We start from the raw sequence: 26,395 nt of genomic DNA, 5'->3' as shown, positions 1-26,395 counted from the left end.
GCAAGGGTGTCCTAGGGTTGTCTGCCCATCTACGGAGATCTTCAACGTCAAGTACCTAGCGTGTGCTACGTATTTAGTAGGTGTTGGCTGCTAGTATTATTGTTGGGGTAGCTGTTAACTGTTCTTATTAACTAATCAAGTACATACTGTGTCTGAAGCCCTGGGAACATAAGACACAGATCTTACTCTCTGATTATCCTAACAAATAAATGCAAGAAAATGCTCAATTTCAAGAACTTTTGCTAGAATACTCATTCTTAAACAGGCTCTTAACCTAGCTGTAATCATAAGGGCCCAGCTCTAGTTAATATCTAAAAACGTCTGGCTAAATATCTGAAAAATTTTTAAGGTATTTAATCACAAAGCGATTTTCCTATCAGAGATTTGTTTTGCAGCTGGAAATGACCATAAGGATCATCTGATTTATGTTCTAATTGTACAGTCAAGGGACCTGAAGCCCAGGGTGGTCAGGTGGGCTGGCTGGGCACCCCAGTGAGGGGCAGCAGAGCCGGACCTTTGTGTCCATGGGCCTGAGCCCCAGTTCAGTTTCTTTCCACCACTGCTTGATGGCTCATCTCATAAGGGTAGAAAGGGCCTGTCAAGTACAAGTGGGTTGGTTATAGCACATAACGTGCAAACAAAAATATGCATTCAGGGCTCCTGGTGGCTCAGTCGGTTAAGCGTCCAACTTTGGCTCAGGTCACGATCCTACGGTTCATGAGTTCGATCCCTGTATTGGTCTCTCTGCTGTCCGCACAGTGCCTGCTTTGGATCCTTTGTTCCCCCTCCATCTCTGCACCTCCCTTCCCCTTCTCAAAAATGAATAAACATTTTTTCAAAATGCATCCAATGTGGCAATGCTCCCCATGATTTTGCCTCCCCAGTAGAAAGGGCTGTTATGTCAAAGACACAGGGTCCACCTTGCTGTGGCATTGTTGTGCCTTGACCTCTAGCATATCACCTGCCTTTCCTGCTTTAAAGGGCTCCATGTGATACACTTACACCGTATTTGCTTGTATTGTAGAGAATATCTCTTGAAAGCTATACAAGAAGCTACTAATGCTGGTCACTCTGGAGAGGGCAGCAGGGTGCCTGGGGACAGGATGCTGAGAGATCTCACTTTATGTTCTTCTGTATCTTCTGGATTTTGACCATGTAAATATGCAGCCTACTTAAAACAGTATATTGAAATTTAAAAATAAACAACAACTGGGCACCCGGGTGGCTCAGTCATTTAAGTGTCCGACTTCAGCTCAGGTCATGTTCTCACAGTTCATGAGTTCGAGCCCCACGTCGGACTCTGTGCTGACAGCTCGGAGCCTGGAGTCTGCTTCAGATTCTGTGTCTCCCTCTCTCTCTGCCCCTCCCCGACTCACGCTCTCGCTCTCCTACTCTCTCTCAATCTCAAAAATAAACTTTAAAATAAAAAATAAAAATAAATAACAATTCTATTTACCCACCTCTCATCCTCCCAAGTTATTATCACGTAAGTAAATATCAGGCATCCCCTGCCCCACAAGGGGACATTGCCAGCTTCTGCACTTTCAGATCAGGAAGATAGGAGAAAACGGGCAATGTGCCTTGTCATAATGAGGGTAATTCATACATGTTAGTCATGCTGCCTTTATAAGGGAAATTAAATCTAGGATAAGTGCAATAATCTGGAGAAATACACTTTGTGCAACTCTGGAGCTCGGAACCAAAATCATAAAGAGCAGAGTCTACTTTGACAAAATCATTCAAGTTCTCGGCTATAAACAGCCTTGTGGTTTCCATGCCCTGACCCCAAGCCACAACAGTCCTGCATCTTGATGTACATAAAAAAGGACATCCCGCTTATTTAACCCCATGCTCTTCGATGAGGATGCTATCCACCAACAACATACTCCTCCACAAACACAGCTAAGCACTTCCTAGGCATGAACAGCTTTTTTTTTTTTAGTCACCAGGGATTCATTTAAAAAGATCTAAAGCCATAATTTACGAAATGCATGCCCACTGCCCAAAAGGCAGCCGCTCCAGATCCCACATGATTCTTGCCTCCTCACATGCGTGGGGGGTCTCTCGTGGGACCTTTGGGAGGCTGCTCCTGTGTATTCTAGAGTGCTAGAGACTGCTGTCATTTCTTCCACAATATTGACCGCCGTGGTCACCCATCCATCTTCTATCGTTTCCATGGTGTCTACTCTCTCCCACATGCACAGTGTAGACAGCCTCAGAGGCCTGTCTTTGGCACTTTTTGTTCGAGGTTGGAAAAGGAAGCCCAAGGCATCAGGTTTTAGAAATGACCTCTGCATCCTGCTGCCTAGAATATGCCGGTCACTTGCCACTCACTGTCCTCGTTTATGGCTGGGCTACCACCTCCTCTGGGAAGCCTCCCCTGACTACGTCTCTCCTCCTGTGATGCCTATTCTCAGTCCTCCTGTAATACCCTGTGCACACTTTGTTTGGCATGTCATTTTAAGATTATGCATCTGTGTGTATCTCCCCCGGCCAGGCCGTGAGCACCTTTAAGGCGGAGGCCACATCTTGTTCATTTTATTATCTCCAGCACTTGTACACAGTAGGTGTTTGATAAACACCTGCTTAAAAGGCAGTCAAAGGAATGGACAGGACACAACGATGTGAAGGACAGAGACGTATGGCAGGTGGAAGTGGGAGACAATGGGACTGGATAAGGGGAAAGGAAACAGGATGGGATTATGAAAGGTTCCTCGTGCTAATGAAGAGCTCAGACTTTCAATCCTGGCAATGGGAGCCAGCCAGCGCCCCTCAAAAGAGGCACCACTGGTGTTAGGGGCCACTTCCGGTGTGGAACTATGCCCCTAGGCACTGCAGAATGTTCAGCATCTCGCTCCCCACCCTCTACATGCCAGTAGTGTCCCCCGGTCCCTATGGCAACACAAAATGTCTCTATGTATTTCCAAGTATCCCCAGGAGTGTAATCCTGGCCCCTGTTGAGAACCGCTAAGCTACGATGTTTTTTCGGCAGGAGGATGTCAGTATCTATCTGTATTTCAGAAAAACAATTCTGGTGATCAGGCTGGAGCCAGGCTGGACGAGAAGGAAATCAAAGGCAGGAAACAAAGATCAGGAGGTGACTGCACCATCCAGGTTTTGTGATCATCGCCTTTGCGAAAGGGATCAGGTTTTGCTTTAAGGCAAAGGTGGCAGAGATGAGGCAGGGGTGAGGAATTCCAAAGACAGTCACAGAGAATCACAGGCCTTGCTAATCAAGCAGCCATGGGAGGGTGAGGATACAATAAAAGGGAACATAAGGTAAGCCGACGGTTTCTAGCTTGCATAACAGGGTGGGTGGAATTCAAGAGTCCACGCACAATGAAGAACTGGTGACGCGTGCCAAAACAGACATCTAGGGAAGGAAGTGTTTTGCTTGGTTGAAATGCTTTAGACGTCCCTGGCATCAACACCTCAGTCAGAAGCCACGAGGACAGAAGAGGTGGCCCAAGGAATGTGACGGGAGCAATGAGGAGGAGGACAGAGCCTTAGGAAACAATGTTGAAAGGGGAGGCAGAACAGCGAGAGAACAAGAAGGAGCCGTGGGGACAGGACCGGTGGCTTGGGTCCGGTTCTGCCGGACAGGACGTGCAGCAAGCATTCCTGGAGTCGTAGGTGTGGGCAAACGTCCGCTCTCTGATACCTATTACTGCAGCAAACCAAGTATTGCACGAGACAGGAATATCCTGGTGTTGGGACGTCCTTCTCAGATGTGTGTAGGAAATGTGAGAGAAGGGTGACACAGGTCACGGGCATACCAGTTCTTCCTCTTGCGACATCGGTGTCCCACAACACACCACGGCAAATCATAGCTTCCCTGTACGCCACTGCAGCCACCACCGTAATGCTGTATGGGCTTCCGAGTGCTAGCATGTGCTCGTAAGCTAGGAACCTGTAAACCCAAGGATGGAGCTGCCTGGCGACTGAGAGTGGCTGTGCTCTGCTGGTGGCACAAGAGGACCCGGATGCTTCAGACAAATGTATCCTGGAGCAGATGTTCGGCGGTTCTCCTCGAGGCCATCCCTCTCCCTCTTAGGACAGTGTCCTGGCTTCTCATTCGGGTCCACCCCAGTCTAAATAAAGCCTGTGAGCTACAGAGGCAGCTCCACAGCCCACGCTCTAAGGGCAGGCCCTGATTAGCTTAAGCCAACCAGCACATCCCGCCTCCTCCCAACTTCACCCCTACCCAAGGTAGCCAGGGTGGAATGGGAATGTTCAGGAATGGGGAAGATGACTCAATACAGACCAATGCAATGGAAGGCCATTTCTACCTGCCAAGGACTTGGAAAAAGAAGTTCTCTCACTCCCTTAAAGAAACCCACTGGAAAGCGTGCTTTCTACTTCTGCTGGACATGCACAAGGAAGCAAGTAGCCGGTGGAAGCTGCTGGTACCAACCCACAGCCATGGGAGGTGCCCATTTAGGGGCAAAGCAGACACTGAGGAAGCAGAGCGGGCAGAAGGAAAAAGAGTGACATTTTGCTGACACCACTGACCTGCTAGCTCAGGCCTCTCCTCAAGTCCATCCCAGCTTCTGGACTTTTCAGTTAGAAGACCAATAAATTGCGTCATTTTCTAAGTCCATTTAAGACAGGCTTTCTGCTTTTTGCCATCAAAGCATTCCTAACAGACATCTCTATTCTCTTATCAATGACAAATGGCTTATCGAGTCTTTAAAAGCACCTGGGGAAAATGCAGTGTGAGCAGTGCCTTCAGCACAGCCACGTCTTAAGCACAAAAAAATGTTCTGGTCTGGCAGGTGTCGGGAGAGTAAATGGCAGTACGAGGTACAAATCTGCAGGCAAATGTGCTGACGCTGCTTGGGAAAAACCAAGCGAGCGAAGGGTGAAGAGCCTCACGGAGACACAAGAAAGACCCAACAGCCGTGGCCCCATGTCACATCCGATACTCACGTATCTCTTCTCCACGTCGGGGCCGTGGCCCTGGAAGCATGCTGCCAGGCGCTTGTGGGAGTGGTGGCATATTGACCGAACCGTGTCCAGGCGCCGCTCGATCTGACAAATGAGACAAACGAGCCATCAGCAAGGCTTCAGAACACATCTCTTCCTACGTGGCATTGGCATGTAGATAGAAGCAGCACGCGGGGGTCTAATTTTTTAGCTCTTGGTGTAAACGCACATGGTCCCCATTCCCCTAGAGCAGGGTTTCTTTCTACTGACATTTGAGGCCAGATAATTCTGGGTGTGTGTGTGGGGGGGGGGCGAGGGGGGCTGCTCTATGCATATGGTACGTTTAGCCTCATCTCTCTGCCCTCTACCCAGTAGATGCCAGGTGCACCCCATTCCGAGTTGTGACAACCGGAAGTGTCTCCACACACTGATGAATATCCTCCCAGTGGGCGAAACGGCCCCTGGTTCAGAACCGCCGACCTCTCCTACACCGAGGGGTTTACATCTCCTAAAGGCTAAGTGTGTGTGCAGGGAGGGAGTGCGGTCACGGCCACAACTCCTATCAGGAAGGGTGGCGGCAGTCGGGCTATGCGCTCCCTGCAAAGGCCCGGCGCCAGCCTGCAGAACCGCAGATGAACACCTCAGGCCCAGACCCACAGCCAAGTGGAAAAACCACGGGACTGTCAGAAGCCATCCCCTGTGGATAGTGGCAGAGCCTTCCACACATGGGACATCAGACAGAAGAGTCCAAATCAAGGCTCCACAGTTTCCATTCAAGGTCAGTTGTTTTCAAAATTATTCTTTATTGGGGTTAGGGTGGGTTTTTGTCTTTGTTTTTGCTTTGGTTTTAACTAAACCCCTAAAGCACAATAGACTGCAAGAAACACTGACTTAGGGGACCCACGCATCAAGATTTAGTTTCCCAAAATATTATTGCTGGGATATGGCTGTTTATGGCAAAGAGAGCTGCTTTTCACAGGAAGGAATGCCAAAAATGTGTATTCTGATGACTCATTAAGAATGAGTGCAGGCCCTCAGGGATGCTTTCTATTTTAAAGAAAAATCAACAAATTCAAAGCAGAATGCGTTTTTACCCCACAACATTTTACCCAATGACATGGTTCTATGCTTCTCTCCTGAAGGTCTGCACCGCGCTCCCCCCCCCCCCCCCCCCCCGCCCCCAGCTTTTCTTCAGAGCCAAGGCCTGACTACCAGGGCCCTGATCGACCAGGCACATTTATGTAAGGAGCAGAGGCCACATCACTGACCCCTCATCTTATAATGACCACATTGTAACACACTGGAAAACTAATATGCACTTCTTTACTGGCCACAAAAAACAGGCAAAATCAAACAAAAACAAAACCCCACAAAACTCCATTTCGCTTTGATTCTAATTTCTACTAGAAAATTATAAAGTCCACTGGGGGACAGGGACCTTGGTCTGTTCTGTGCACGGATTTATCCCAGGTACCCGGAACACTGTCTGGAACACGAATGCAAGGTGTTCATTTAATATTTGCTGAAAGGTCAAGTACATGTATTAAGTCCCTGTATAAGGTATCAGAAAAACAACAGTAAATAAGCTGTAGTTCTCATCCTCCTGGGATTCACAGCCTCCCAGGGAAACTCCACACAAGCACAACAAACTTATGAGCAAAAAATAAGAGGCAAAATAGAGCCATTTGAACTGCTCTCACAGATCAAACAGGGAGCACACAGACTAAGTGAAGGGAAATCTCACACCAGAAACAAAAAAGAAAATTTCTATGGCCTGGGATCCATCCCTAGTGTTCTCTCGCTTAACCTGTTAATTCCTGCTAATGATCTGATGGAGTGGATACCGACATTATCCTCATTTTAGAGAAGTGGAAACTGAGACACAGAAAGTTAAGTAATCCCCTGAGGCCACAGAGCCAGTCAGGGAAAGACCTGGGTAGGCAGGCACCAGCCTCCACACTTTCAAACAGGACTCTCTTCTTTTTAGTCAAAGAAGGGGGAAACACCTGTGGCAATGATGGCAGATGGGGGTGGGGTGAAGTGGGGTGGGGGGGTAAGCATCTGCATGATGAAACAAGGCATTCCTTGAAACTGGCAAACTCTTGAGGCCCCCGTGGATGTTCTAAGAAAGGGACAGGAGCAGACAGTTGCCACCTGCCTCCTGTGGGAATTCTGCAGTCCTCAAACTGCCTGCAAGGTTTGGGGCTTCAAGGGTTCAAGGAGGTTGTGCATATTTATTACTAACGTGGGATGTGGGAGAGAGAACACTGATGTGAAACCTAGTCTAGTTAAAGGTTATCGAGCCCAAGCAACATTTCTGAAAGTCTGAAAGTGAAGCTGAAATATACGATAAAAGCCAATGAGGAAATATTACTAAGAATAAGATTGTCAGGGCTCCTGGGTGGCTCAGTTGGTTAAGTGTCCAATTTTGGCTCAGCTCATGAATTCACGGTTCAAGAGTTCAACCCCATATTGGGCTGTGTGCTGACAGCTCAGAGCCTGGAGCCTGCTTCAGATTCTGTGTCTCCCTGTCTCTCTGCCCCTCCCCTGCTCACATTCTCTCTCTCTCTCTCTCTCAAAAATAAAATAAACATTAAAAAGAAAAATTAAAAAAAAGAATATGATTATCTAATAATTCTTAAAAAGAAAAAAACCCTCCTACTCTTAATAAAAACTTCTGGTCCTTAAAAACAACAACAACAACAACAACAAAACGTGCTCTTAGAATCTTCTACCTGCAGGTGGCTGTCATAATTTAGAAGGATATTCTGACATGGGCTGGCATGGCACCAGTTTTCTAAGCTATGCCGGCTCCTCTCTGTGGGAAGAGACAGAAAGTCACCCGGGAGCAGATTGCTGGTCTTCAGGGGCTCAGGTGAAAAGACCTGCCGAAGGTCATGGAATGAGAAGCAAGGACACAAGCAAGGAGGCTTAAGAGAAACCTCAGTGCAGAAGGGTTCTGTCTTTCCCGGCGTGCTCTGGGGTGGGCGGAGACGGAACGGGGTTGAGGCCGAGTGAAGGGATGTGTACAAAGGGTCCCAGGCCTTCTGGAAGAAACCCCCAGCCCCAAAGTTAGGGAAGCCTGTGAGAGACGAAGTGCAGTGGCCCCGGCCGAGGTCCCTGCAGGAAATATCCCTTCTGCAGGGCAGAAATGTCCAGGCTGGTAACAGGCCACCTCAGGGCCTCAGGGTGGTTCTGACAGGTCTGGTCACCGTCACTGAGACTCTAAGTCCTTCAGGAGCCAACTCAGCCCAGAAGTGGAGGATGATAGCATGAGAGGCAAGAAGTGGAAACTCTAGGCTGTTGCCGGCAGGGCCTGTCCCATCAAGGACACTGTCATAGCAGCGAGCGAAGGCCCGCAGCCTGCCCGGGACCTGTGACCAGGCTGCAGTGCCAGTGGACCGGCCAGGCCAGCCAGCGCCTCCCACACCCCACCCCGACACCTGGCACTTGAAAGCAGGACAGCCCCATTTGAACTTCACAACATGACACCGAAGTTTCAGATCCCCTTTTTATCACCGTGCAACCCAACTGCTTTTCTTTCCTGCTCGGGACCATGCTGATCAGTCTCATCGTGTCTCAGATCATACATACAGACGTATGTCCACAGATCTGCCTCAGTTTTCGGCAATGAGGCTTTGTTTTGTTTTCCTCTTTAAGCAAAGCACTTTAAAAAGATTTTATTTTGTTACCTGTAACAGATCTTCACTGAGGACTTCTGTTTTCTCAGCTCTGTGGGAAAAAATGAAAAGCTCAGAGTCAGAAATCCAGAAATGCAAAGGAACTCGTGAAATGTAATAATGACTATCCCAGAGTTTAAAACAAAACAGCTAGGGACGGACGCCTGGGTGGCTCGGACGGTCGAGCGTTCAACTCGTGACTTCAGCTCAGGTCATGATCCAGGGTCGTGGGATCAAACCCCACGTCGGGCTCTGTGTGGAGGGTGGTGCCTGCTTGGGGTTCTCTCCATCTCCCTCGGCCCCTGTCTCCCCCCGTTCCCCGCTTGTGTATGCACGCTCTCGCTCTCTAAAATAAAAAAATAAAAAATAAACAAAACAGGCAGAAATGAATGATAACATGGGGAGAAATTCCACCAATGTTGACATCAGAGGGCTCCTTGAGCAAAACCAAAGAAAAAAACCAGCAAACAAAAGTCTGCAAAGAATAGCAACCCCAAACAAGAACAAAGCCTCAAGACCAGTGGCTCCCAGACCTGGGCGTGGATAGAATCACGGAGGGTGGGGAATGTGCTGATTTAAAATGCCAGTTTCCAGGCCTCACCTCTGTTCAAAAGCAGGTCTGGAACAAGATCCTGCTTCTTTAAGAGGCCCTTTCCTCCCAGAATTCCATGGCCGAGACCCACAGGCCACCCTTGGAGAAAAGACTGCTCTAGAGGCGCCTCGCTGGCTCAGTCGGTAGAATGTGCAACTCTAGATCTGGGGGTCATGAGTTTGAGCCCCACATTGGGCATGGAGCCTACTTAAAATAAATTAAAAAATAAAAAAAGGGGCGCCCGGGTGGCGCAGTCGGTTAAGCGTCCGACTTCAGCCAGGTCACGATCTTGCGGTCCGTGAGTTCAAGCCCCGCGTCAGGCTCTGGGCTGATGGCTCGGAGCCTGGAGCCTGTTTCCGATTCTGTGTCTCCCTCTCTCTCTGCCCCTCCCCCGTTCATGCTCTGTCTCTCTCTGTCCCAAAAATAAATAAAAAACGTTGAAAAAAAAATTTAAAAAAAATAAAAAAATAAAAAAAGACCGCTGTAGAGAAGCTGAACCTTCAGTTCCTAAAATGATCATTTCTGAGCTTCACAGCCTTATGGAAACAAGTCTGTCACAAATCCAGGAACGTGATTCAATACTACACACACAAATAGTTAACAACTGAGTACTCCTTCCTTCAGGCATCTCATCTTTACTTTAAAAAGAAACAAAGTATTTTCACAGCTTTCTCCCACTCATGCTTTCCAATTATCATTAACTATGTAGACCTTTCCAGAAAGCCGACCTGGCGGCCATCAATCGGCAGAGGAACATCCTGAGTTGCTCGAGCCTCAGTTGCCGGATCACAGTACTTTCCGAGGACTCCTCTGCAGTCCAAAGGGGCAGCACTGTTGCTGTACGTAATACCCAGAATGATGTCAATCGAGGTGCCATAGTGGGACTTCTGGTTCAAACAGCGATTTAAGTCGAGTCATTTGACACCCCTGCCCAATTCCCATTGAAACGAACAAGGAAACTTATTATTTTTGAGTGTTTATTTATTTGTTTTGAGAGAGAGAGAGAGAGCATGCAAGCAGGGAAAGGGCAGACAGAGAGAGGAAGAGAAAGAATACCAAACAGGCTCCATGCCGACAGCACAGAGCCCGACGTGGGGCTCAGTCCCACAAACTGCAAGATTATGACCTGAGCCAAAATCCAGAGTCGGACGCCCAACCGACTGAGCCACCCGGGTGCCCTCGAACAAGGAAACTTTTAAAGGGACAAGAAAAAAGTCTTTTTCAGCCCTGAACATTGGGGGAGCTGGGGAGAAAGGCAGACCATCAATGAACCAGAATTGTAAAGCCTTTTAATAAGACATATCACAGAACGGAAGGCTGCATGATCTTGCCTCTGAGTGAATCTAATGCACGAGAAGGAAAAGCCATTTGGCGGGCAAGCTGATAGGACCCCCGAGAAGGACCTTCAAACGCTGCTAAGCTCAGAGCAGCACCAGCTGCATGAGGCACGGTGGTGCACGCTTCCAGCCCAGGCTTGGGCCATGGCATGTCAAGTAAAAGCCGGCATTGCCACAGGGGATTCCAACACCAGTTGTCGCCGCGGTGCCCTGTGTAACTCAGAGACGCCAGTGGGAATGGCTCACTCATCAGTTTCTGCAGGAAATCAGAACTCTGACCTAACTCAGATACCTCCCTGGTGCGCAGGCCTGGAGATGAGGTCGAGGCCCCAGCTTTCAGAGGAGGCCGCCTTTCGATTCCATGACAAGTCCTGCAAGTGGCGGGCCAAAATCTGCCATCCCAGCCCTTGCTTGGCATACATGGTGCCAGGCATTGCTGAAGCGCCAAACATATGTAGTCATGCCAGTTAGGGAAGTGGAGCAGGGCCCCAGCTGACCAGCAGCTCAAGCAACCAGCCTCAGAAAGAACTCCGACAGTCAGCCTCGCAGACCGCCACAGCTTCACCCTAACTCCTATTCGCCAATAGCCTTGTCCCTCCTCTAGCAAAATGCCACCACGAGATTGTGTAACTTCCGCCTCATCTTCTCTGGCCAGAGCTCTGAAATCTCTGCCTTCTGTAAGTAGAAGTATACACAGAGAAAAGCCCTCAAGGCCTCTTAAAACACTCAAAGTTCAAAAGAAGAGATTCAGAGCAAATAAGTCCTTTTACAAAACGGAATTTTTTAAAAATGTAACAGAAGAGAAAAACTTAATTTCAAAACCCGAATGTGGGCCGTTAGCAGGTATGAGAAAGTAACAACTCAATGGTATAGGAAAACCAACTGTGTACATCTTTTCTCAGCAACTTGTTCAATGACCTCACACTGGTCATTTGAAATGAAAACTCGAATACAACACAAAGAAATGCAAACAATACAAACTGGGGCTTTGTGTGTGTGTGGGGGGGCTGTCAAACACTTATGAGCAAGCACAGCACTGCAACAGCCACAAAAATAATAAAGCAGATGTAAAAACAAAGCAAGTGTTAACTTTGGGAAAAACAAAAAGCCCATCAGAAAGAATCATAGTGCATTACTATGCTTAGCTGAAAATAATTGATTGGATATAATAATGTAAATACCAAACAGTAATATATCCAAAAATTGTACTCTAAGTGCATTGCAAGGATAAGGGAGCAGAAGCAAAGAGGGAAATCACACACTAAAGCGTGTGTGATCACACACTAATCACACACATGAGCACTAAGCCCTCATTTTTCATGACAGGGGGCCAATAGGTAATAACTAAAACTTGATGACTTGAAGGATAGCTGTTTATATATTATCTACACATGTAGACATGAGTAAATGCCAAAATAAACAGAAATTTGAAAACAGCTTCCTCTGGGGTTGGAGAATCTCAAGTGGGAGAGTGGGATTACTAGAGAGAGGATCCACTGTAATAAGCCTTTTACTATTATATTTGACTTTTTAGACTGTATGCATACTTAGTTTCAAAGTTTAAAAAATAGTACGTTAGTTACATTTTTTAGTGACATGTTTGATATGGTTTCAAGTGAAGCATAACTGCAAGTGAAGCATAACTCTAACTGAAAACAATGAGTCCAACTGCCAGTCTGCACAAAACTATACAAGAATACAAAAGTGTAAAAACTACAAAGCAAATCAATATATTTATTATCCTTTTTTTCATTTTACCAACTAGACCCTTTGCTTTTGATTTAGAGGTACTCTACCTAATAAGGTATCTGGAGACTGAAATATATGTGGAACATATTATACGAAAATGTTAACATACTGCTTAAAAATAAGTTGACACTATGTTTCCTACCTTTAGGGACACTCAGCCATATATTACATTGATAAAATTAATTTTAGAAAGAGATCCAATATCTCTTCTTAATCAGATTTATTTCTGGGCTTTCTAGTCTGTTCCATTCATGTATCTTTTTTATGCCAATACCATCCTATTTTGATGACTACTGCTTTGTAATATACAGCCGACCCTTGACCAACATAGGAGTTAGGGGTGTTGACCCTGTGCAGTGAAAAATTGGCACGTAACTTTTAACTCCCTGAAAATTTAACTACTAGTAGCTACTGTTGACCAGAAGCATCAGTGATAACATAAATAGTTGGTTAACATGTACTATATGTTATGTGCATTGTTTAATGTATTCTTACAATAAAGAAAGTTAAAAAATGTAATTACTTTAAAAATTTTTTTAATGTTTATTTACTTTCGAGAGAGAGTGTGTGTGTGTGTGTATGTGTGTGCGTGCGCGCGCAGGTGAGGGACAGAGAGAGGGAGACAGAATCCAAACCAGGCTTCAGACTCTGAGCTGTTAGCACAGAGCCCAATGCAGAGCTCTGACTCACGAACTGCGAGACCATGACCTGAGTCGAAGTTGGACGCTTAACTGACTGAGCCAGCCAGGCACCCCTAGAAAGAAAATGTTACTAAGCAAATTGTATGGAAGAGAAAGTACATCTACAGTATAGTACTGTACAAAATCTGCATATAAGTGGACCCATGCAATTCAAACCCACGTTGTTCAAGGATCAAGGAGTTTGAAATCGGGAAGTGTGACGCCTCCAGCCTTGTTCTTCTAGCTCAGGATTGCTTTTGCTGTTTCAGTCGTTTGTGGTTCCATGTGGATTTTACAATTGTTTTTCTTTTTTTTGTGAAGAATGCCATTAGAATTTTGATGGGAACTGTACTGAAACTGTAGACAGCTTTGGGTAGTATGGAGGTTTTAATAATATTAAGTCGTCTAAACCATGAATACAGGCTATCTGGGAAGATTACTTTTCGTGACGAATCATGAGTCTGGAATGTAACATACAAATTGGGGTGGCTCCTTCACACAAAGATACCCCCATTGGTCTATGCTATCCCCACCTTAATTTTAGGGAACCACCATGGTCCCTACCTCCCCCAATATGTGCTCCAAATGACTCGGTCTTTCTCATCACTGTGTCTGGTCCGAGGCTCAGCCCTTTCTATGCTGAACTGTTTGGGAGTGTTCATCTTTACCAGAGAATGTGCCAGTAGAATTTTTACCCAGGGAAAGTCTAGCAATTACTCAGAATACTGGCCACGGTGCCCATTCAAAGAGTGTATCAGCCACAGAAACTTGGTTTTTACGGAGATGTGATTTTTTTTTAAGTTTACTTATTTATTTTGAGAGAGCCAGGGAGAGTGTGAATAGGGGAGGGGCAGAGAGAGAGGGAGAATCCCAAGCAGGCTCCTCGAGATCAGTGCACAGAATCTGATGCAGGGCTCAATCTCACAATCTGAACCGCGAGATCATGACCTGAGCCGAAATCAAGAGTTGGACACTCAACCGACTGAGCCACCCCGGCGCCCCTGAGATGTCATTTTTGATCAGATTTTAAAAATTCATTAATAAAGCAAAGAGGGAGAGCAATATGTTAAGCTTACCAAGGCACCTAGAGACAACGCAAGCCAACGATTAAAAATAATACTTGCTAAATCAGATTGTTTTCAATCAGACATTTTACTCCACAGACCTAAACTTTTTGTATACGGGTCTTTTTTCTGCTTCGTCAGAGCCTTCTTTGTGTCCAATGTTCTGTGCTTGAAAACACACTTGAATGTTTCCTGTCTGTAACTGGGAAAACAATACAAAGCAGGAAAGCACTTCCGGCTCACCATTTTACTCTGGGGTTTGTTTTTTCCTATGCAAGCCACTGTGCAATCTCACTAGTCATTCCAACAAGGCTTACTTACATACGGCAGGATTTTTAAATTTATGACTTTTTGGTAAAGCATTAACTTTTTCCCTTGTAATCCCCAAAACCTAACAAGCGGCAGGGCTGTGCAGGCCTTGCTGTCTTCCCCTGTTCCCTTGACTGGTTGTGGTAATGGCCAGCCTTTCAGTCGTGCCTAATGGGAGTCTCACTCTTACTGGGCCAGAAGAAAATGGAAATGCCCCCAACCTGAAGCAGTTCAACTTACCCGGAAAGACACAGACGCTTACACTAGGACACAGGGTCAAAGGAAAATCTCCAACTGGCGTGACAATTTCCAACTCTAATTGTGGACTGATTTCTGGAGAAGTTTCTGCCATCAGTAGACTCAAATGCCCAACGCCACTAATGTGAAACACCACCTTGTTTCCCAGGATACAGACTACCGCACGTGGGCCGCGTCCACCTGCATAACGCACGTATTACGGGACCATGGCAATGAATGCTCAAGTCCACACCTTCAATGCATGCTGTGATCTGCCAAGCACTGTGCATGACTGACCTCTTCCCTGCGAGCCAGAGAGATCCACGGGGGCAGAGACCAAGGCTATCTCGGCCATCACTGCCCCCTTCCCCGGAGCACCCAGCTTGCCACCTGCCTGCCACACCATTGTGGGTGCTTCGTAAATACACACTGAATGCGTTAATGAAAAAGCAAATGGCTGTCCCAACAATAGAGAATGGTTTGAAAAAAAGGTCTTTCTAGATTTCAATAGAGGTAGCAAGAAAAAAATTCAATGGCAGTAGGCAGAAAAGCAGACGTGTGTGTAGAATTGCCTTCCACAGTAAAATCCACAGCAACTAAAATTAAAACATGATAGTGCCTTCCAAAGCTAATGTTGTTGTTTTTTTAATGAAAAAAATACAGCAAGTAAACTACCCATATTACCAGGGGTCAGCAAACTGGGGCCTACAGATCCAATCTAGCTCACTGCCTATTTTTGTATGGCAAGCTAATGGTTTTTACTTTAAAATGGTTGGGGTGGGGGAAAGAAACTCAAAAGAGGAACATACGTACGATGTGCAAGAATGATACGAAATTCAGGTTTCGGTGTGCACAAATCAAGTGTGATTGGAGCACATCCAGGCTGATACGTTTATGCATCATCTATGGCTGCTTTCACACCACAATGGCAGGGTGGCGTTACTGTGACAGAGACCAGACGGCCTGTGGAGCTCAAAATATTTACTGTCTGGCTGCCTACCAACCAGGCTGCCAACCCCGGCTGCACACCAGTGATCCTCACGGGATGTGGTGCAAACCTCACAAGGAGGCTTTCTGGAGTCACTTTGAGGACTGGTACGTGAAGCTGGTCTGGAGGCATGTAGCCGACCTTCTCCGAAGTTCTGCCTCATGTTTGAGAAGCTGCTGCTAAAATGAACGGGGGCGGCTGACTCTGATGATACAGTCCAAATGTGAGGCACAGCCCGATGCTGGTGACGTTGGTGACAGGCAGAAATCAGAAATGATGTCTCTCCTCCCCCTACCCACCTCCGCCCACTCCCCTCCCCAAAACCCACTGAAATATTGTAACTATTGTTCTCTTCCCGATCCTTACCGATACACCAATGCCAGGACAAGTTCTAAATAAATACAACTGCCTGGGTCAGGCGTCGGCAAACTTTTTCCGGAAAGGCCAGATCGTAAATATTTCGGGCTTGCAGGCCACACCATTGCTGCCGCAACTACTCCGCTCTGCCGCCGAGACACAGAGGTTGTCACAGACAACATACAGACGAATGGACCTGGCCATGTTCCAATAACCGTGACTTCTGGCTGCTGAAATGTGAGTTCACATAACTTTCCTATGTCACAAAATATTCTCCTGATTTTTTTCCCAAACATTTAAAACTGCATAGTTTGCTGACCTCTGATCTGTGTAGCGGTTCAGTGTGGTTTCCCAAGAAGCTTCGATCTTTTCTAATCACTTCCAATTCTTCTTACTTTGAAGGGGGATGTCTGCCCGTTCCCACCTTGCTCTTCTGAAGGCAAGCGGCGCCGCTAGCTTTTCGGGATTTCACCAGCTCTGAGCCACTCTCAGCCCGCGAGCAAAAGCTCACCTTTTACCACTCAGTCCCTCTCTCCCCAGGGATGGCAAACACACGGCCCGAGAGCCAACACTAACTTCAAACATCAGTGCCTTCCCACTGCTCCAAGATTGTGGTGTTGACGGCTTTGGTTGACCAAGCCACACGAGAGTTCATAATTCTGTTGGTTTTCACTTCAACCATCACTTGGGTGTATCAAAAAAAAAAAAAAAAAAAAAGTGAGACATGGAGAGAATTTTTAATAAACTGATTTGAAATGCTGGTTACCTGCAAATATTTAAGTGCATGTTTGAGAAAGAATATAAACTATGACCAATCAATTGAGGTGTCTCAATACGGTCTACAGGGCAAAGACATACATGGTCAGCGACTGCAATGAAATTTATATTTGCAGGGAAATTACAGCGGCCAGATGCATTCTGCCGGGAACCAGATTTTGAGCAACGCTGTCCTCTCCTGGTACAAGCCTTTACAAAACCCACTTGAGCCTCTGTGCCCAGTCTGGACACACTCATCTGATTTCACAGTGTGCCAGGGAACTACTGGGTGACTTTTTCCTGTTCTGTCTCATTAGATTAGCTGTCTTCTTAAATTTCTGGGCAGTGATCTGAAGTCTACCTAACTGGATTTTAAAAGTAAAGGAACCCTATGACACTTTATTTAAATGAAACAATTTGTTACACATTCCAAAAGTACTTTTAAAAGACTTAAAAGAGGGTTTATAGACTTCTAAAGGGAAAGTATGGGAAAAGAAAAACAGAAGACCATCCCCCCGGCCCCCCGCATAACACTGAAAAGGAAAAGGGTATTTTTCAGAGGGAAAATGATCGAAGTATTTTGGTAATAGGATGGGTGAAATATACCTAATACTTATTTGTATATACCTAATACATATACCTACGTACATATTTGCCTTCATATTTATAGCTTTTCTAAGATTAATACCGTTTACTTTTTACCTTAAACAACAATAACAAAACCCTGATGGCTCTTAACTGAATCTCTATACTATTATTTGAATTCCAGTCAATAAGATGAAAGGTTATATTCTCAGATAAACGGAATTGAGTTTTATTGTCTTCCTAGGCACGGAAGCTTAACCCACAGCTTTTTGTTTGGTCAGTTGGCCTTTTCCCCCTCTGGCACACGAAATGGAATCTATTTGCTGTCCCTGCTGTAACCATGTGCTCCACCAACAATTTCTGCTCGTGGCAAACTCGGAAGGAAGCTCGCTGTGCAAGTCCCTGCAGTGGTCTCCCCAGGCGAGTCATTTATAGTAAACCTGCTTGGGCCTGAGGGCAGCTCAGTTTGAGATTTCAAAATGTACTGAAGCAGGCAGAAATATGTGAGAAATATTTTGTAAAGGATCTCAATGCGGACAAAGCATGTGGAGCTAAATCCTATCGGTGAGGGGGGGGTGGTTCTGGGATGGGGGATTCAGTTTACTGCCACAGCCGGACAAGAAGTCAGGCCGAGGTGAAAGGCCATACACAAAAAAATGTAAAGCAGAAGTGCCAAAGGCAAGGCCACACAAATTCAGGGCTCGGCTCTGACTCAGTGCCGTAGCCACCGGCAGGGAGGCACTCCGCATCTTAAGACAGGTTGTGCAAGCTCTTTTCCAAATGCTTCTCCCTAAGTCAGCACATTTGGACTTTGAAAAGCATGTTCCCATAAAAAGCGGGTTATAAATGATCATTAAGTTCTCAGTCCAGGACCCATTGTGCTTAAGGCTTATCTGAAGTGCCCATTACGCTTACAGCTTATCTAAAAGGCAGCCCTTGTAGGCGCCTATTGATTTATCTGAGCCACTGTGAATCTAGGCAACAGTAGTAAAAAAAAAAAAAGAAAAACCCAAGAGGTAACAGCGATTCTCAACCATAGCTACACATTATAATCCTGGGGGCTTTAAAAATACTACAGGTGATTCCATTTTTTTTTTTAATATTTATTTTTGAGAGACAGAGAGACAGAACACGAGCAGGGGAGGGGCAGAGAGAGAGGGAGACACAGGATCCGACGCAGGCTCCAGGCTCCGATCTGTCAGCACAGAGCCCGACGTGGGGCTCGATCTCACTAACGGTGAGAGTGTGACCCGAGCCAAAGTTGGAGTTTAACTGACTGAGCCACCAGCCACCCCCAGATGATTCCATTTTTATGAAATGGCCAGAAAAAGCAAATCTACAGAGGCAGAAAGCAGATTCGTGTTAACCGAGGGCAGGAGTGGAACTGAGCACTGACTCTAAAATGGCCTAAGGGATCTCATCGGGGTGAGAGAACTTTTGTAAAATCAGACTGTGGTGACGGTTACACGATGCTGTCGGTTTGCTAAGAAATCACTGAGTTTTGGGGGCTCCTGGGTGGCTCAGTCAGTTAAGCGTCTGACTGCGTTCAGCTCAGGTCATGATCTCGCAGTTCGTGAGCCCAAGCCCCACATCAGGCTCCATGCCGACAGCTCAGAGCCTGGAGCCTGCTTCGGATTCTGTGTCTTCCTCTCTCTCTGTTCCTCCCCTGCTTGCACGCTGTCTGTCTGTCTGTCTGTCTCTCTCTCTCTCAAAAATAAACATAAACATTAAAAAAGGAAAAGAAAGAAAGATATCACCGAGTGTTGCACTTAAAACATGCGAATTCTATGACATACCAAGGTGGTTTCAGAAAGATTAATACCCGAACCCCAAGCCGGAATGACCGAATGGAACCTCTGGGGGTAGGGCCGGGCATTCTGTTGTAAAGCTTCCCCGGCCATTCCAAAGTACAGCGAGGGTTGAGAACCTCTGAGGGAGGAGGGTCAGAGGACCGAAGCTGGCAGGTGGCGCGGTAACCACCAGGACACGACAGAAAGAGGGTCCAGCAGTAAATGGCTGGCAGTAGCAAAAACAGAGGTGCTCCCATAGAAAGGGCCGCGGCCGCACCCTTGCTGGGTCAGTACTGCCTGGAACGGGGTCTGATGTGTGTGACTCACAACCGAGCTCACGCTCCTGCCTTTGCAGGCTGAATGATAAGAACCCGAGGGCTGGCGGACTCTAAGGTTCACCGCAGGCAAAGAAGGAGACGGAATGTGGTACGAGCTGAGTCAGGGCTCTGGGGTCAGACAGATCTGACTTGGGAGTCCCAGTGCTGTTGCTTGGTCGCTGCAAATATGAGTGCCCATGCCTTCCACAGTCAAATGGGAATTATGGTCATAATAATGCCACCACCACAGTGATCGTTTAGCGACGCCATTCATCTCCTTCAGCTCATTAATGTGGTCCCAGGTGAGGGTTCACGGAGAGTCAGCTGTCCGGGGCAGTACGACAGATGACTGCCACCTTCACATAACTCCCAAGCTAAGTCTTATCTGTGGAAGGCTTCTGCAGTGACCAAGCGTTCTAGCTTCTCCCAGAAGTTACGGCCGAGTGCAGGCCACACAAAGAGAAAACTACAACAGAAGCGGGCAGCCCGTTCAACTACAAAAAAGAGGTGGTTGTGGTCACACTGCGTGGGCTGGAGGCCCCCAAAGAGAATCACAGGCACGTAACGCACAGAAACTCAGAGACCTAGTATGTGGTGAGTTAGCAAAAACCCTTCATCAAAGGATCAACGTCTCAGTCCTCTGTGCCTGACGCCGTTGGGAATGAGGCTATAAAAACGCCAGCCCTGGTGGTTCTCAGGTGTGCCTTCCCAGAGGGCCAAAGAACTCTCTGGACAGAAACCATCTTAGGATGACCTTGCTAGGAGATGTGTAGATCTTCATTCATTCAGCCGGTATTCATGGAGCCCTCTCTAAATGTCAAGAACTGGGAAGGCTAAAAGGAGAGAAATGAGCTGCAGTCCCCACCCTTGGGAGCTAAAAGGAAAAATAGAAATGTAAAGAACCAACTTTGTGCCGAGTTTCTGGGAGCAGAGAGAGAAGCAGAATGGATTGTGTGGCCAGGAAAGGCTTTACAGGGAAGCAGCGTAAGCAGACCCCAACAGTACGGGAGAGGCAATGCGCAAAGGGTTATACTAGGGCACAGAAGAAGAGGAGAGGGGGGCCTGGCTGAAAAGAACCAAGAACCAGGAACTAAGGGGCAACAGGGAGCCATTGATGGTTTCTCTGTCCTGGAGTGGCATCAGATTTGAGTTTCAGAATGAACATTCTGACACTGGAGGACAGGCCAAAGGTAGGAGAGCATTTGAGGGCCTCTGCAGTTATTCAGGGAGTGAACAAGAACACAGGCAGGAAGCCCTCCCAGTCCGATCTGGGCCGATGCCATGCTGCTATTTTAAAAGAAATGGTAGGACTGACTCACTGACTATAAACCATCAGCTTGAAAAACGCTTTAAAAAGTTCAAGAAAAACCTATAAAATGTGGAGGTCTCTCTGATCAGGAAATAAATCAGAACAGAAACTAGAATTCATGGACCACAACTCAGGTAATCAACCAGGTTTCCAATACTAGATTAAGCTTGCATTCGTACATTCCTCTCTGTTATGAAAGCACTTTTGCATAATTATTTCATTTTAATCTCTTACACGTACCCCATGGGGCAATTTTTATCCCTATCTCACGGGTGTGGAAACTGGGGCAGCCACCCGTTAAATAAATGACATGGGAACCGAAGCCTTTGGACCCTCAGGAAGAGCAGTTTTAAGGTCCCTGACCAAAGCGGACTCTCTCCTCATTTGTTTTCACGCCAGATTCTGGTCCCAGCTCCACCACAAACTAACCTTATGCTCTAAAAATACAACTCGTGACATTCCTGTACCTCACTTTATTTACGTTTGCATCAACCATCTCATGCAACTTTTAAGAGATTGCAACAAAACAGAATATTTGTCAGAAAAGAGAATATTTGAAACCTTCGAAGCTGTGCTTTGCAAATGTACGGTCGTATCTCTATAAACAACAATAAATGCTACATATTTTTCAAGGCATGCAAGGCAGAGACTTTGCAGTAACTGTGGATCCTCTAAGTGTCTAGGAGGAGAACACATTGCAGATGTAGCCCAGAAAGTTCCATGATCAGCGTGGTGCAGAAAATGAAGGGAAAAAATGTTCACCTGGAAAACTGGGGTGAGGCTCTTTTGCTGGATGACGGCGAGATTCTGGGTGGAGAACACCATAAATCTTCACTTGCCCTTTTTTAAAGGTCAAAGAAAAGAGTGTTCCAACACCGTAGCTTGATGGAGGGAAGGACGCTATTGATGACTCAAAACAGAACGCGAATTTTTTCTTTTACCCTTAAAAAGAGGCTTTTCCTCCAAAGGATATTCAGAATGATGAAATGGTCCCTGAGTGGAACAGTACGGCCCATCGCTGCATTCGACCCCAGAGGGTGTCATGCATACTTTGCCACTAACCTTTTCACTCAGTGAGTCACTGAGCAAATATCTGTTGGAGTCCCTTCCATGAGCCATCGCGAGTAAGAGTCACGGCCCCTGCGCCGACGAGTAAGAGTCACGGCCCCTGCGCTGACTGGGCGCAAGGGCTGTCAAGGAAAGTAAGTGATCATGCTCCAGCGCAGTGAGTGAGGCACAGGGCCTCCGAGAGGAGGGGGCTGTCGTCACCACCATCACAGCTAACTAACGTTTACTGAGCTCATACTATGTGCTTGGCACTGGTCCAGGTGCTTCGTAAGAGTTAATCCCCTTGACATTGGCGGTAACATCCAGGGGGTAAGTATCGTTACCTCCACGTTAGGTAGGAGGAAACGGAGGCACTGAAAAGTGATGTGACCTGCTCCAGGTTTCACGAGAGGGCGCTGAGTCTGGGCAGTTTTGCTCCCGAGATCCCTCTCTTCGCCTCTGTGTTCCGAGTGCTTTGCGTGTGTGGATTCACTGAATCCTCAAGATAACTAAGCCATCGATGCTATCACCATACCCATTCTGGAGATGAGAAACCTAGACGCAGAGATGATGATAACTTACCAAAGGTTAGAAGTGATGGGAGGGCATCTGATGCAGGCCTGAGAGAGCAGGAAGGTTTTCTGAAACTGGTGATGGCTCTTGAGACCTACTCCGTGAGCTGGATTTAGAAGCTTGGGTGCTGAGGAAGGGTACGTGAAGGCAGTGAGGACGGAGGTGGGAAAGAGAGCGCGGGAAGAACACACCCAAGGCGATGACGGGGGTGGGAGAACCCCGGGCCCCGGAACCCCTCTTAAGGCTTGGGTGTGTGGGGCCTGCTGGAGTCTGAGGGGGAGCGGGAGGTCATGGCCGCCCACCACTGAAGGAGGGCAAGGGACAGCTGACGACACCCCCGACCCTGGGACCATCCGAGGCTCAGACAGGCAGAGCCTGCTGAAGAGCGCTGGGAACGACCGAGAGGAGGAGCGGTCCCTGCCGGCCTCTGCACCTCAAAATGAGTATCGGGCACTGGTCCACTACCGTAGGGAGGGCACGAGAGCTGAGGAGAGTTCTAGCTCTCCTGAGGCAGCACACAGGTCCTACTCAGTTTGGGGGTAAGGCGGGACGACTGAGATAAACAAGAGCTGCCAAAGGAGACATTTTCATCCGACCCTCAAATAAGCGGAAGCCTGTGGCGAACTGAATGCGCCCAGAGCCGCAGCAAAGCCCAGACTCCTGCAACAACAGACCAGCAGAGCTGAGTGCCTGCGCGACCAGCCTGACACCAGAGGTGTGGCACTCTCAGTGTCTACACGTGGCTGGCATCCTGTCAAAACTCACCACAGGAGAAAAATAGAAACTAGGCGTTCTCAGGACACACAGTCAACGGAACTAGATCCAAAGACGGCCGAGATGTTGGAATTATTTTGCAGGAACTTAATTACAGTAAGTACCTTAAAGCATCTAGTGAAAAAGGCGGACCGAATGAATGAGTAGATGAGGGGTTTCATCGGAGGTTTGGAAGTTGAAAGAAATTATCCAAACGAGGGGCACCCGGGCGTCTCAAGCCAGTTAAGTGTCTGACTTTGGCTCAGGTCATGATCTCACAGTTTGTGGCTTTGAGCCCCGCATCGGGCTCTGTGCTGACAGCTCGGAGCCTGAAGCCCGCTTTGGATTCTGTGTTTCCCTCTGTCTCTCTGTCTCTGTCTCTGTCTCTGTCTCTCTCTGCCGCTTCCCCACTCATGCTCTCTCTCGAAAATAAAAACATGAAAAAAATTTTTTTAAATGATCCACATGAAAATACAGAGAGGAAGAAAATTGGAACAATATCCAACAACAGTGGGGCAGAGAACTACTCAATACACAATGGCTGGGAAGTATCCAAATTTAATGAACAATACCAATCCACTTATTCAGAACTCCAAGAACTCCAAGCAGGATAAACACAGAGAACAACACACCTAAAAGGATCAAGGTTGAAGTGTTGAGAAAGAGAAAGAGAAAATCTTGAAGGCAGACAGAAAAAAAAAAAAAAAAAAAAAGAGGCACTTAACGTGGAGGGGAGCGACACAGGAATGACGAGGAATGACGGCTGACTCATCATCAGAAACACTAGGACCAAGGGACAATAGAGTGGCATTTTAAAGTGCTAAAGGAAGAAAAAAAGAAACAAACCAGTCAACCTGCAATTGCACACCAAATGCCAATATTTCAAAGATGAAGACAAAACTAGTAACGTTTTTGTAAGTAATCTCTACACCCGATGTGGGGCTCGAACTCACGACCCCAAGATCAAGAGTCGTGTGCTCTGCCAACTGAGCCAGCCAGGCAACCCTAAAATAATGACATTTATCAAAGAGACAAAGGTTAAAGAGATCTCATCTCCTGAAGACCTCACCACGGCACGGTTGTGCGGAGGGGAGGGAGAGGGAGGCGGAGAAGGAAAGAATCTAGGCATCTGCCATCTATACCGGACCAGTCTGGGTGGGGACAGCTCTTAGGGAAGGATGATGCCAGCACTGACTCGTCACGGCTGTCTGCAGTCCCGGTCAAAGGAGGGCTGTGAGACTGCACCCGGGCACCCTGGGAAAGAGAACCAGACAGACTGACAGTGACGACGGAAAGATGTACCAAACCGTCCAACTACGGATATTTTTTTTCCCCCAGGCTAAATGTTATTCTTGATGTCACGCCTTAAGCTTCACTCTGCGGGCACATCAGGCACAAGAAGTGTTTGTTAGAGATTTATCTACTTTCTAGTAAAGTATTAGGATAGTTTAGCATAAAGCGAAGACTGCCAACTTTCAGCTTGCAGCTTTAATTTCTTAGGTCTCTGACATCTTGGGAGATTAAGGAAAAGTTCTGGTTGCAAGTAGGCTTGGCAATTTACGGTTAACTATTTCCCAGCCTTGGCACTTTTGACATTTTGGTCTAAATAATTCCTTCCTGTGGGCTGTCCAGAACACTGTAGAATGTTAACAGCATCCCCGGCCCTTACACGCTTAAAAGCCAGTGGCAACATGTCCCCCTCTCCCCAGCAGGGACAAGCAAAACCATCTGGAGACACTGCCAGATCAGGGGGTGAGGAGAACGGCAAAACTGCTTCCGGTTAAGAACCACTGGGATTAAAAAAAAAAAAATCTTTAGGGCTGCCAGGAAGGCTAAAAGACAGCAGTCTTTTCGTGTGAACGTCAACGTGACTTCGTCACATTAATAGGACGGGAGGCTTGCAGGAAGAGGAGGGACGCTCCTCTGACTGTGTAATGGCCTGTTTTATGAGTGCTATTCCTGACGATGTACTTTTGGGGGAGTCCTATATCCTGAGAAATCAAAGAACACAGAAACTTGCTTCACTGCTTTTCCAAAGACCGTTTCTTTCCTTAGTGTCCTAAGACTTTTTATGAACTGGTGACAGATTTTTTAATTGCCAAAAACTCTGTACCTTTTTCTCAGTAGCTTGTTTTTTTTTTTTTTTTTTTTTAATGGATGTACTACTAGCCTTTCTGAGGAATTTCTTACATCCTATTGTCCTGCCTTGGACAATGAGCGAACAAATAAAACAGCCCCAGGGCTTCTTCTTAATCAGTCATCTGGGACTTTTTCTGAATGGCTTTTAGTACCATCTTTTCTAATTCCCAGATTTTTTTTTTTTTTAAATACCTAACATTTCAGTGGACTGTAATGAGAGAGAAGAAATACACACGTATTTACCCGGTCACCTGAAACGAAAATGTCTCCGATAATGTCTTAAGTTCACGAGAGAATTTTCCTACCCTGGATAATTTCAGGAACCTACTGGTGGAGACAAGCTGTTGTGCTATAACATATTACTATGGTAGTTGTGCTCCTAAGGATTTATGAAAAATCCCCAATTATACGATCAACGCCTACAAAGGCAGGAGGGAAAACAGAATGAAGCATGTTCAACTGGCACAGGAAATTCAATGGCATTACTGGGCAAAGCGTTCCATTCCATCTGGATATCACTTGATCAGGCGCTGGTCTTTTCTCATCACACTCTTAGCAGCATGAACATCCCACACAAGTATACCTCCTTTGCCACCCACAACCCAGAAGAACAGAAAAATACTCATGAAAGTGTGAGTTCAGAAGGTGCTGGCCCCTTGTGGGCGGGTGAGGTGGCTAAGACTGACAGCCCAGAGCACATCTGCTGCGGGTCAAAGCCCCGTCCACCACCTAAAAGCCGTGTGAGTATGAACGGGTTACTTCATGTCTCTGTGCCCCTGTTTCCTCGTCAGAAAAGTGGAGATATTAAGAATTTCCAACTTCCAGAACTGAGTGGATTAAAAGAGATGATATACGCAACGAGCTAATTCCTAGAAAGCTCAAAATGTGGTTTTTGTTGTGATGATGTAAGTGGCTGAGAGTGTAGACTCTGCAGACAGACTTGCTGGTCTGTGACCTGGGACAACTTAACTGAAGCTCTCTGGGCCTCTGTTTTCTCACCTGTAAAAGGGGATAATACAACACTGATTTTGGTATTAAATGAGTCAACACAAAACTAGCACTTGGGAAAAGGCCTGGCAGATGGTAAGCACCCAAACACACGTAAGCTAGCAGTGTTACAATCATTTTCTTTGGAAGGATCTTTCTGGCAACAGTGTGGAAGGTGCGTGGAGGGCTGGGGAGGGAAGACACACCGGTGCGCAGGGAA

General features: G+C 46.8%; 1 protein-coding gene across 5 annotated transcripts in view; it reads right to left on the bottom strand.

Annotated features, from left to right (window-relative positions):
• Window positions 1-26,395, bottom strand: part of ARHGAP17 (Rho GTPase activating protein 17) — a 160,699-nt gene that overhangs the window by 45,755 nt on the left and 88,549 nt on the right. For all 5 annotated transcript variants that reach the window (XM_058710337.1, XM_058710339.1, XM_058710341.1 and 2 more), the window contains exons 2-3: window positions 8,619-8,658; window positions 4,930-5,031 (exon numbers count right to left, since the gene is read on the bottom strand). In XM_058710337.1, coding sequence (XP_058566320.1) covers window positions 4,930-5,031; window positions 8,619-8,658 — 142 coding nt within the window. The remainder of the gene's footprint in view (window positions 1-4,929; window positions 5,032-8,618; window positions 8,659-26,395) is intronic.

This window comes from Neofelis nebulosa, chromosome 18 (genome assembly GCF_028018385.1).
Source record: "Neofelis nebulosa isolate mNeoNeb1 chromosome 18, mNeoNeb1.pri, whole genome shotgun sequence".
Classification (NCBI taxonomy): domain Eukaryota; kingdom Metazoa; phylum Chordata; class Mammalia; order Carnivora; family Felidae; genus Neofelis; species Neofelis nebulosa.
This window is presented reverse-complemented; position numbering and strand designations above follow the sequence as displayed.